We start from the raw sequence: 12,215 nt of genomic DNA, 5'->3' as shown, positions 1-12,215 counted from the left end.
GTTTTCAAAATTTTGGTTAATATATAATCCATTTGAACATTTTTTTTCTTGTAATCTACTTCACTTAGTTTGTGAAATGAGGCAGATATGAGAATTTACATGTATTTGAAATCTTGAAATTTAAAATTAAAGTTGAAAGTCAACTTTAATTGACTTGAAAGTTGACTTTCAAATTTAATTTTAAAAATTATAATGAATAAAATAACCAATCCTTAGAGACTAGCAATCATATTTAAATTATATTTCTCATTTCTTTTTAATCAAATTTATGATTTTTGACTTTGTAAATTTGAAAGCCAGAATATTTTCAGTTTTTAGTTCAATTCAAGTGTCCTGGAATTGAAAATTTAAAATTATTTGGATATTTTAGGCATTGCATTTTCCAGAATTGTCTTCCTGTAAAGATATGGGATCTTTCTGCTTGGTCTTTAACCAAGTATGTTTGTTTGGTTCTTACTTAGTGCAATTTCATGTCTTTTCCTGTAGGTGGCACGCACTACCCTTCTTCCTGGCCTCCTAAAGACCATAGCAGCAAACCGGAAGATGCCCCTTCCTCTGAAACTGTTTGAAATCTCTGACATTGTAGTAAAAGATTCTAGCAGAGGTAAGAATGAGTCATCTTAGATTTGTATACTTAAAGAATTTTTTTAATTTTGAAAATGTCAACTATACATAAGAGAGAAAGGAGCATAATTACCCCTGTGAATCCAGCACTCGGCTTTAATAATTATCAACACATGGACAAGTTTCTTTCATCTATATGACGACCAACTTCCCCATATTATTTTAACGTAGGTCCTAGACGTCATATCATCTCGTCAGCAAACCCTTTAGTATGTATTTCTAAAAGATAAGCACTACCATTTTTTTTTTTTTTTTTTTTTTTTTTTTTTGGGACAGAGTCTCACTTTGTTGCCCAGGCTAGAGTGAGTGCCGTGGCATCAGCCTAGCTCACAGCAACCTCAAACTCCTGGGCTTGAGCGATCCTTCTGCCTCAGCCTCCCGAGTAGCTGGGACTACAGGCATGTGCCACCATGCCCGGCTAATTTTTTTTTTTATATATATATCAGTTGGCCAATTAGTTTCTTTCTATTTTTGGTAGAGACGGGGTCTCGCTCTTGCTCAGGCTGGTTTTGAACTCCTGACCTTGAGCAATCCGCCCGCCTCGGCCTCCCAGAGAGCTAGGATTACAGGCGTGAGCCACCGCGCCCGGCCAGCACTACCATTTTTTTAATACACCATTATCACCCCCTGTTATCATCAAATATCCACCTCGTGTTTAAATTTTCCCAATTGTTCCATAAATTTAATTTTTATGATGAATTTATTTAAATCAGAATCCAAGCAAGGTCCAGATATTTGGTTGCTGTGTCTCTCATTTCTTTTAATGGAAAGTACATTTTAGCAAAGAGTTTAATATTTATGAAGAGCCCTAGTTAAACCTTAACTTGAAAAGCACTATGAAACATTTTTTTCTTTTTTTTTTTTTTTCTTTTTAGACTTGAGCCAGTTTATAGAGAAACATTTTTTTCTTATATCATGTGATTTATATATGTATCATCTTAAAATACTTTATATCTTATCATTCTAGTTTAGCAGTGACTACCATCACCGTTGTACCAGTGACTGTGAATGTGTATTACCAGTTTTTGTCCCTTTTGAGTATGGTCTGGACTTGTTAGTACAGTAGGTTGCTTGGTCAAACACTTGGAATGTGGTGGTTATTTAAGAATATATATTTAGTAAGTACCTAAATCTGATTACCAAGGAAGTTTGTCTTATTCAAACTCCATATCTCCAATTTCTTGATAAAAGTCCATCTGACTGTTCTGAGCTGTATGTGTGGTAATCCCTTAGTGAACAGTGCCTCAGGTAACTCAATTGCCGGTCGTGTTTCTTTGGTTCTCCAGATTTAACAGATCAAATCCTAGTAGTGTTCATTCAATGATTCTTACTCCAGACTTTATATAATTCAGTGCGTGTTCTTTTGAATCAGTTGACAAAAGCAGAGACCTATTTCTCAGTTTCTTTTGCATTGGTGCAGATAACTGAGAATTTGTTATAATTCCAATGTCAAATTTTTGTGTTAGCTTTGACTTGTTACCTTTTATCTTAGTTCTTTGAGTTTTATATTGTTTTGATCCTAGGTGATCTGTTTATATTTACAAATATATGATTAGATTAATTACACTAGGTTTCCTCAAAAGTATTGTAATCCTGTTTCAGCAGTAGAGCTCTTCCCTAATTGAGAGGGCTTCCTAAAGGCTCTACAGGGCTTTAAATGGATTAAATGTTAACCAAAATTTTTAAAACCAGGACTAGGGAAAATATAAATACAATTTAAAAACCAGCACAGTGAGGAAAACAACACAAATATGTAGGCATGTTCTTGAGTGGCAGCTCAGAGTCTGGAAGATTAGGGTGGGGAGCAGGCTGGCGTCCCACCATTGCCACAAATAAATTTTCACTATAGGCATGGAGCACTTTATTGTATTGCAGTCCTAGGTGGAGGTGCCTATGCTATTTTCTTTTTAATCAATGTTCATTGGGAAGGCCCAGACATAGATTCTACTCTGTTTCTCTTACTGTGCTTGTATATAACTCTGCTATTGAGAGACAGCTATTCTTAAGTGCTTGTGCTGTATGTCATCTTTTAATAAACCATCTAGGTGATTACCCCAGAATCCCAGTCACGTACTTTAAACTCAAAGATTTGCATGTTTGCAGCCTGAGCAAGAGTGAGACCCTGTCTCTACTAAAAATAGAAAAAATTAGCCTGGCGTGGTGGTGCGTGCCTGTTAGTCCCAGCTACTCAGGAGGCTGAGGCAGGAGGATTACTTGAACCCAGGAGTTTGAGGTTGCTGTGAGCTAGGCTGATGCTGTGGCACTCCAGCCCAGGCAACAGAGTGAGACTCTGTCTCAAAAAAAAAAAAAAAGATTTTCATATTTCTTGTACTTTGTTTCATCAGAAAGAATTCTCATCACTATAGGAGACATCTTTTTTCCTGTTTTTAGTTTTAATTATTTTCTGTTTTCGCTATTGACATTGATTCATTTCCATCTGATATTACTTTTGTCCATTGTCTTGTACCATATTATGATTTATTTTTCTTTAAAATTTTTTAGCATATCAGTGAGATTTGAGAAATGAAGGGAGGTAAATGTGCTTGGTAAGTCTATCATCTTGAAAACATAGGTTTGCTTTAATTTATTTGGAGTATGTTTTCTGTTTAGGTAGGCCTGGATTTTATTTCATAACAGAGACACTTTTCTGATGGAATATTCTAAATATGGCCATGTGGATTCCCTACTTGTCATGTGGTGTCCAGAGGACTGTAGGGGAGGCAGCAAAGCACCACAGTTCCGTAGAGACTCTGCAGCCAGAGTGCTTCGGCTTGAGTCGTGGTTCTGCCTTTTACTGGGTGCTTAACTTTGGACAGTTTATTTAATCTCTCTGGTTCAGCTTCCTAATCTGTACAATGGGGATAATGATAGCACTTATTTCATTGATTTCTTTTAAGGATTAAATGTAATTGCAGTTTAAAAAGTTCTAGCCACATAATAAGTGTTGCTCTTATCATTAGGGCATTAGCAATCCTTAAAGCCAGATACCTGGCATTTGGGAATTTTCTAGTAGAATGGCTTGAGAACCTTAACTGGCCATTAAAGGGTTAATGTCACCTTGCTAGGCACTTAGGGCTGATTTTTATCCTAACCATTGACTTAATTGGTTCTGTTGTGCCATTTGTTTTTTTAGGATAAAAAAACCAAAATATAATATGGGAATTTACTTAAGGAAACACGTATGTTATTTTTTGAGTAATTTATCACCCACTTTTTTTCAATGAATTGACACATGTTTTTCTATCTCAAACCAATAATCATTTCTCTGTTGGATATATTAAATACATTAGCCATTTCCTGCTAAATAGTGAAACTTTTTTGAAGATAAAAATGTAAACCATCAAAAGTGAAGTGATAGAGAGGGAGTTTTCCAGTTAATATGAAAATTTCCCAAATTTCTTTTTCTTTTGATTTTTTTTTTTTTTTTTTTTGAGGCAGTGTCTCGCTCTGTTACCAGGGGGTAGAATGCAGTGGTGCCATGGTTCACTGCAATCTCAAACTCCTGGCCTCAAGCAACCTTCCCACCTTGGCCTCCCAAAGTGCTAGGATTTTAAGCATGGGCACCTGGCCCAAATCTTCATTAATGGCCGCAGTACCTGAACTACTGGTTCAGAGGGGTAGAGATGCATGGCAAGAGTGAGCAAGACAGTCTCATTCAGCACATTGGTAGAAAAGTATTTTTGAATTTCTTGTCTTTCCTAGGGACTGCTTCAGAATGTAAGAGAAAGAGGTGCCAGTCTTGAGGGAGATAGACCTTCGAACAGCCCCTTACAGATTGTGCTTAGAGAGAGATCATGCTCAGAGAGAATATACAGGTGTCCTGGTAGTGCAGAGAATGGAGTGACAACTACCACTAACTTGTTTTGTAATATTAAGAAGAAACCTAACACTCCCAGCTTCACATCAGTTTTGGGTCAGCAAACATATCTTCCAAAGTGGAAATGAAAATGTAATCTATGGTGGATTTCAGTATGCCTCCCACAAATGGTGTCTGTCCTGCATTCCTGTAAGAGTAGATGAAAGACTACTAACCCTTATTTTCATCCTTGAACTAATTGGACAGTTTCTTATTCTAACGTGGACTTTTTTGACCATCCATGTTGTGTGAAGCTGTCAGACACACTTCTTAAGCATTGAGACTTCCACTCTAAGTCAGACACATTCAGGTTCTTTGAGACTGAGCCAGCCACTGCATTTGAGTCTCAAGATCTGAAATTGCTGCAGCATTTTAAAAAATTAGTCATGACTCAAGGGACTAAGCTGATTTATCACTTTTGTTGGCTAGAATGGCATATGTTTTTGGAACAAGAAATTGGTTGAATGCAGACTCTGCCGTGGGGTAAATTTTTCAGCTTCATAACAGGGAAGTTAGCCGAGGCAGCACTGAAGCTACCATATCTGGCTGCTGAAATGAGTTATTGGTTAGTTTCAGTCATTAATATTTTTGTTTTTTTGTTTAATGTCAAGAATAAATACGATAAAATAGTAAAAAAAAAAAAAAATACTTCAGGGGAGCAAAGGACTGACTTGTGAATTGCTAATCTTTATACCCAGAAAAGCAATTATATTTTGCAAAGTCCAATATTCTGGCTTTTTCTTAAACACAGATTGAATTCTGCAATCACGATTTATTCCTTGATTGCCACTGAAGCTGCCAGTATACCTAGAATCTCATCAAAATAGCAGGAGAAAAAACATCACTGGGTTGAGTGAGTTTAAGTTTAAAAGGAACAAGAGCCTAAGAAAGATGATTCGTTTGACTTTGGGAATGTACATGAGGTGATTTCAATTTAGCAGGATACAGTCATCCAGTTGTCAATTTGACAGATATCTGTGGAAAGCCCTGATAATCAAATTGCTATGCACTTTGGTTGTAAGTACTGCATTTTAAAAGTTTTTGATTTTAATAATTATTAAAGTAGATGGAATAGGTTAAAGGCTTTTGACCACTGAGAGGCTCCAGTTAGCCTCACTTTATTCATGAAGCATGCTTGCTTCAACTCTTCAGTTCTTATTCAGAACATTACTACTTTCTCCAAAGCATAGCTGTAGTCCTGGTTCAAACTGTATTTCTCCTGTCCCCCAAATGACTATTTAAATAGTTTCTAAAATTTCACATTCTCCCTGAAGCTTTCACCCTGCCTAATTTGGTTATGGAAATCCAGAATTTTTTAAAACATTAATCACAATATTTATTTAAAATTCTTGTTCTTTTCTCCTCCCTTGACCACCATGGCTGCTATAGAACATAACTAATCCACTGTTCTTTTATGGTTTGGTTTGTTCTTTCAATTTGCTATCAGGTTGTACGATATATGCATGTTGGGGTTAGTGTATCTGTCTTATATTGTAAGCTACTAAAATATAGGGGCCAGGTCTTTATAGAATAGTTTTTTTTATGTAACTTGATGCTTAATAAAGAGCTTAATAAAAGCATTTTCACTATGGGCTTATGAAATACTTTTGTTCTGAGAAGTTGTCCATTAATTATAGAGCCCTTAAGTGATGGAAGATTATCTAGCATCCACATGTGGAATGCAGTTTTCTGAAGAGAGCTTATGTCATGAGTCTGGATTAATTTAATTTCACTATTTCATATTTTTGGCATGTAGAATTTCCAATTAATAATTCAAAAAATATGGGTGTAAGAACCATTGACATTAACAATTTTTGAAGTAGCAGCATTTGCATATGTGATGGCATCTTTACTGTGTCAATACATCATTTTTAATATAGAAAGTTATTTTAGTATGTTTGGTTCCACATAGTTAAGATCTGCTAACTTGGATATAATGTGCTCTGTCATGCATTGAATATTGTATTTTTTTAATAGATAAAAATCCATTCCAGGTTTATGTTAACTAAATAAAAGCCAACCCACAAGGATATAACTTTTTCCTTCATACATTGAGAAGGTCATAGATTTTTCCTCACATTTGTTTCTTGGCTTTTCAGCACTGTGTAAAAAAAGAAAAGTCTACAGTTGGGTGCTATGATATTGAAGCGTTTTAAGGAAAATTGTTCTTAAGTTTTATTATGTTTGTTTTGAAAATTGAAAATATATTTGTTATATTTTAAGAGCTTTCATGAATATGTATTTTTAATTTAAGAGTAATTATGTTCTCATCCTGTTTTTTTTTGGAGACAGAGTCTCCCTCTGTTGCCCGGGCTAGAGTGTCATGGCGTCAGCCTAGCTCACAGCAACCTCAAACTCACTGGGCTCAAGCAAACCACCTGCCTCAGCCTCTCGAGTAGCTGGGACTACAGGCATGTGTGACCATGTCTGGCTAATTTTTTCTATATATTTTTAGTTGTCCAGCTAATTTCTTTCTATTTTTAGTAGAGACGGGGTCTCACTCTTGCTCAGGCTGGTTTCAACCTCCTGACCTTGAGCGATCCTCCTGCCTCAGTCTCCCAGAATGCTAGGATTACAGGCGTGAGCCACCATGCCTGGCCTCCTTGTCCTGTTTTTTTGTTTTGTTTTGTTTTTTGAAAATATCCAATTTATCCCTAATCCTACTCTTAGAGTTATTTGCCAGAATTTTTCTATGCATATGCAACCATATGTTTTACATTTTTATATAGCTATAGATATGATAAATACTTTTTAATGTTTACACAATGGGATTTAGTGTTTACACAAATAAGATTGTACTTTTTCTTTTCTGCACCTTGTTTTTTCTTATCAATATATTCTGTTCACCTCATTTCTTTTTAATGGCTGCATAATCTTCCATCATATTGATAAACTATAATTTATTTACTCAGACTGTTAGGAATTTTTAGATTGTTATCAGAGTTTTTCCTAAACTACAAGACTTTTTCTAAACTAAAAGAATATTGATTACAATCAAGAATATTGATTACAATCAAGAATATTGATTACAAATAGGTATTTTTCAAAATAGAATTGATCAGTCCATATGGCATACACCTTTAAATGTTTGATAACTTCTCAAATTCTCTTCCCGAAAGGATTTTTTACAAATTTATTGCTCTGCCAAGAGTGTATAAAGGTTCCTATTTCCCCACATTGGATATGATTTTTGGAGAAAATCACAGGATTCTTGTTGCATTTGTGAATCATTTAGGCCCACATCGAAATTCTTCAGGAGATAAGAAAAATTTGCAATTTAAGTTGCAATCTTGGGGTTACCAATATTAAATAAATTTTTGAATGGAATAAACTTAAAAATCAAGGTGCTGTGTTTTATTTTCTGAGCTTGGCCAGACTATTAATCTCAAGTTCTGTATCAGCCCCTCATTATTCTAGGAGCCTTTTTGGTCTCCTAGTGTGCTTTCTCCTGGCATTGTTATTTGGGCTTCCAGGTGAATGTGAGAATAGGGATGGTAAATTTCTCTTGAAGACTCTGCCTTTTTCCAATCTGTGCCATGTATGATAATGTAACCGAACACCTTAGCTTTTCATCATTGGTACTTTGGTGAAAGATCTACACTAAGCAGGAGCCTATTCTAAAAATTTGACTTGTATTCAATATATTCATCTACTAGGGGACATTATGTACCATTCCTTTTCTTTTTCTCTTTTAAAAAATCATTTGGCATGTTCTTTCAGCTTATGGAATCATAGCTAGCCGCCCCTCCTTTGGGTGATTTAGATCAGCCCTCTCAAGGCAGTACTTTGAAGTCTGTGAAATACATGGATAATTTAGGCTGACATACTTGGCAGGCCCATTTAAAAAGCAGAATTGTTTGATGGCATGACACAAGAGGTCTGTTAACTGAGTTATAAAGAACTGAGGCATTTCCAACAAACCCTAGCTTTGGCATGAAATTTAAATAGTTCTTACTTTGTGGCGTGCAGTTAGTGAACTTCCTGTGATGTAATATGGTCTCTCAGTGCAAAATGCTAGGAAATGGGAATTTTACTGTACCTAGCAATTTATCCAAGGAGGAATGGGTGGAAATGAGTATGTGGTTATTTTCTCCTTTAATTCAGTTTAGCTACAATAGAAGGAATATCTTAGTAAGATATGAGGAAGCAAGTCCACAGAGAGCGCTAGCCCTTGGGACATATGGAAAACCAGCCAATTAGTGGTGGAGTTGGGGGGTGCCTAAAAAATGAGGTTAATGTAATTATTATGGTGGGTTTAATACATAGTCAGTGGCCTTTCTTAAAAATTTTGCAAAATTAAATCTAAAAATATGTAGTTCATTATTATGTGTGTGTCCTATAAACATCCTGAAGACTTTCTTGAATGGAGTATGATTTTTTAAAAGCTTTGTATTTTTTATTGTGATTTTACTATTCTTGTAACTAAAATCACTTAATTTGTTTTTTAAAATTCTAAATTTTTAATCCAGATGTTGCTACTTTTATCAGAAATATAAGTTTTACATAATTTAGAGATCAGGAAAAAAGTATTCCAAGGCAAAGGTTACCAAAATAAAGCTTCCAGTTTATGTTGCTAAGCTCTCTTAATGGTGGTATTACTGTTGGGCTATTCTCTCATAGAAATGGAACTACAAAGTAGTTTCAATACATGCCTGTGTATTAAAGTGGAAGCATGTGACACCAACAAATGGGTACCACATGGCAAAATTACCCAGAAGCAAGTCAGTAGTATGAAAGGGATAATTTAGTTCTGTTTCATTTCATTTTTTTCCCTTTAGGGGGGGAGAGAGAGAGAGTGAAGCAGAGAGAGAGAGACTATATGTGTTTATGTTCCTTTAGTATTAATAGAATGAGGCCTCTCAGTTTATGCATATGGTTAGTTTAGTGGGGTTTTATGCCTGCCTGATCTTAATATTCATCTTTATTCTTACACCTTTGATTATAGCTTTTAGATACCAGATATCTTTATCCTTGGAAATGAAGGCGAATGACAGCAGTGTGCTACTTACTTTCTTACTTCAGCTGGCTTAGAATATGGCTCACTGTCTGCTCTTGGCCTTGTTTGGTAATTATTTGTGTGTGCTTACCTCTTTTTCCAGGATTTAGTCATTTATTCAGAAAATAATTATTGAAGGTTTAATCTGTGCAAGCCCTTTATTGGCTTTGACCTCTAACATCTAGGGATCTCTAGACTAGGGTGCCTTGAACATAGTATGTATTAAGAAATGTTAAATGGCCAGAGCAGTTATTTCTTCATGTTTGTTCAGTCAAAAATTTAACTCAATATGTGTACCATGGAGTACTATTCAGCTCTAAGAAACAACGGTGATATAGCACATGTTATATTTTCCTGGTTATAGCTGGAACCCATACTACTAAGTGAAGTATCCCAAGAATGGAAAAACAAGCACCACATATACTCACCAGCAAACTGGTATTAACTGAGCAGGACCTAAATGGACACATAGGTACTACAGTAATAGGGTATTGGGCACGTGGGAGGGAGGAGGGGGGCGGGTATATACATACATAATGAGTGAGATGTGCACCATCTGGGGGATGGTCATGCTGGAAACTCAGACTTGGGGGGGGAGGGGGGAAAGGGCATTTATTGAAACCTTAAAATCTGTACCCCGATAATATGCCAAAATAAAAAAAAAAATTTAACTCAGAATATACTTTTCATAAGTTACAATACTGTTGATAGCTAGAAACTTTACTGACTTTTGAAAATAATTTATTCCAATTGCTTAAATGGAATTCTTAAATATCATGAAAACTTTTGAAAATTAAAACATCTGTTTATCATATCAAAACATTTTAAGAATGCACTTTTTTTTTTTTTTGAGATGGAGTCCCACTCTGTTGCCCAGGCTAGAGTGAGTGCCGTGGCATCAGCCTAGCTCACAGCAACCTCAATCTCCTGGGCTCAAGCGATTCTACTGTCTCACCCTCCCAAGTAGCTGGGACTACAGGCATGCACCACCATGCCCAGCTAATTTTTTGTATATATATTTTTAGTTGGTCAATTAATTTCTTTCTGTTTTTAGTAGAGAAGGGGTCTCGCTCAGGCTGGTTTCGAACTCCTGACTTTGAGCAATCTGCCCGCTTCGGCCTCCCAGAGTGCTAGGATTACAGGCGTGAGCCACCACGCCTGGCCAAGAATGCACATTTTTACTATATTAAGTAGGTATATATCCATAAAAAGTTTGCCTTTATATTTATATCATTTGTTTCCATCTAAATCCTTTAAGGTACACCATATAGTGAAAAGTATGGGTTTTAGAATCAGACAATCTGGTCAAATTCTGGCTTTATAATTTATTAACAATGTAATTAATTGGGATTAGCTCCAGCCAATTAGCTTGACTTTGGGCAAATTAATCATTCTGAGCTTTTGTTTCTCCATTGTTTTATAGTGATAATAATACCTGTGTTACATAGCTGTCTCGAGAATTAGATTATAGATAAATTGGTAGATAGGTACTAAATACCTGGCACATAGATTTTTCAGTTAATGTTAGTTTCCCTGTTACCCCACTATGTACTCACTTTTATATTGCTTTAATGATACAGTGTCTTAAAATATCCAAGTTTTGTTTGGATATTAATAAAGGATAAAAGCCATTCTGTATTTTGTGTCAACAATGGCTAGTAGCTGTTACCATAGGAATAAATCTGTGGAAGTGCTTTTGCTCAATATATGCTAATCTGAAGCAGCATTTTCAGTTTATGCCCTCAGATAGACATTAGTTCATTCTTTTTTCCTAATTTGAAGAGCAAAATGAGGCCAACATCCATTTAGTGTTTGTGTAGAGCAGTGGTCTCCAGAATTTATTAAAGGGCCACAAGTGTTCTAAAGTTAAATGATCGCTATAGACTTTGAGTCTTCCTTTATATGCTATGCACCTTGTTTTTATTAGGTTATTTTATTTTATTATTGGTTGTTTTGTTTTGTTTTGTTTTGAAATAGAATCTCACTTTGTTGCCCTGGGTAGAGTGCAGTGGCATCATCATAGCTCACTGCAACCTCAAACTCCTGGGCTCAAGTGATCCTCCTGCCTCAGCCTCCTGAGTAACTAGGAATACAGGTACATTCCATCCCACCTGAGTAATTTTTTCTATTTTTGAAAATAGAAAAAGAGAGATGGGGTCTCGCTCTTGCTCAGGCTGGTTTTTATGAGTTTTATGCAGGTTTAGATTCTTAAAACCATCAATACATGATCCAAAACAGTTCTGTCACCCTCCAAACCCCTTATGTTATCCCATTTTAGTCACATTTTTTTCCTCACACCTAATTCTAGAAGTCACTATCTGTTCTCTGTTGTTATAGTTTTGCCTCTTCTAGAATGTCATATAAAAGGATTCATACTGTCTATAGCGTTTTGAGATGGGCTTCTTTCATTTAGCATAATGCCTTTGAGAGTTATCCAAGTTGGCAAGTGTATCAACAGTTTGTTCCTTATTGCTGAGTAGTATTCTACCGTATGAACATACCAGTTCATTTATCAGGTCATCCATGCGGCTTCATTTAGATTGTTGTAATTCTTTTTTAAAATATTGTAAGTTTGTTTTAATTTTCAAAGTAGAATAGTTATATTAATCACAGAAAAATTGGGAAATGGATAAAAGTTGGAAGAAAATTATCCCTGCCCAAGCATAACTTTTGTTAACATTTACGTATATTTCTTTTCACTCTTTTTTCCTATGCATGGAGTTTTTTGGCTTATGGTTG

General features: G+C 35.6%; 1 protein-coding gene across 1 annotated transcript in view; it reads left to right on the top strand.

Annotated features, from left to right (window-relative positions):
• FARSB (phenylalanyl-tRNA synthetase subunit beta) overlaps positions 1-12,215 on the top strand; it is a 67,813-nt gene that overhangs the window by 38,326 nt on the left and 17,272 nt on the right. Inside the window, exon 15 of the mRNA XM_012741940.2 lies at positions 487-604. Coding sequence (XP_012597394.1) covers positions 487-604 — 118 coding nt within the window. The remainder of the gene's footprint in view (positions 1-486; positions 605-12,215) is intronic.

This window comes from Microcebus murinus, chromosome 8 (genome assembly GCF_040939455.1).
Source record: "Microcebus murinus isolate Inina chromosome 8, M.murinus_Inina_mat1.0, whole genome shotgun sequence".
Classification (NCBI taxonomy): domain Eukaryota; kingdom Metazoa; phylum Chordata; class Mammalia; order Primates; family Cheirogaleidae; genus Microcebus; species Microcebus murinus.
The sequence above is the reverse complement of the archived record's forward strand: the minus strand, read 5'-3'. Positions and strand labels throughout refer to the sequence as shown.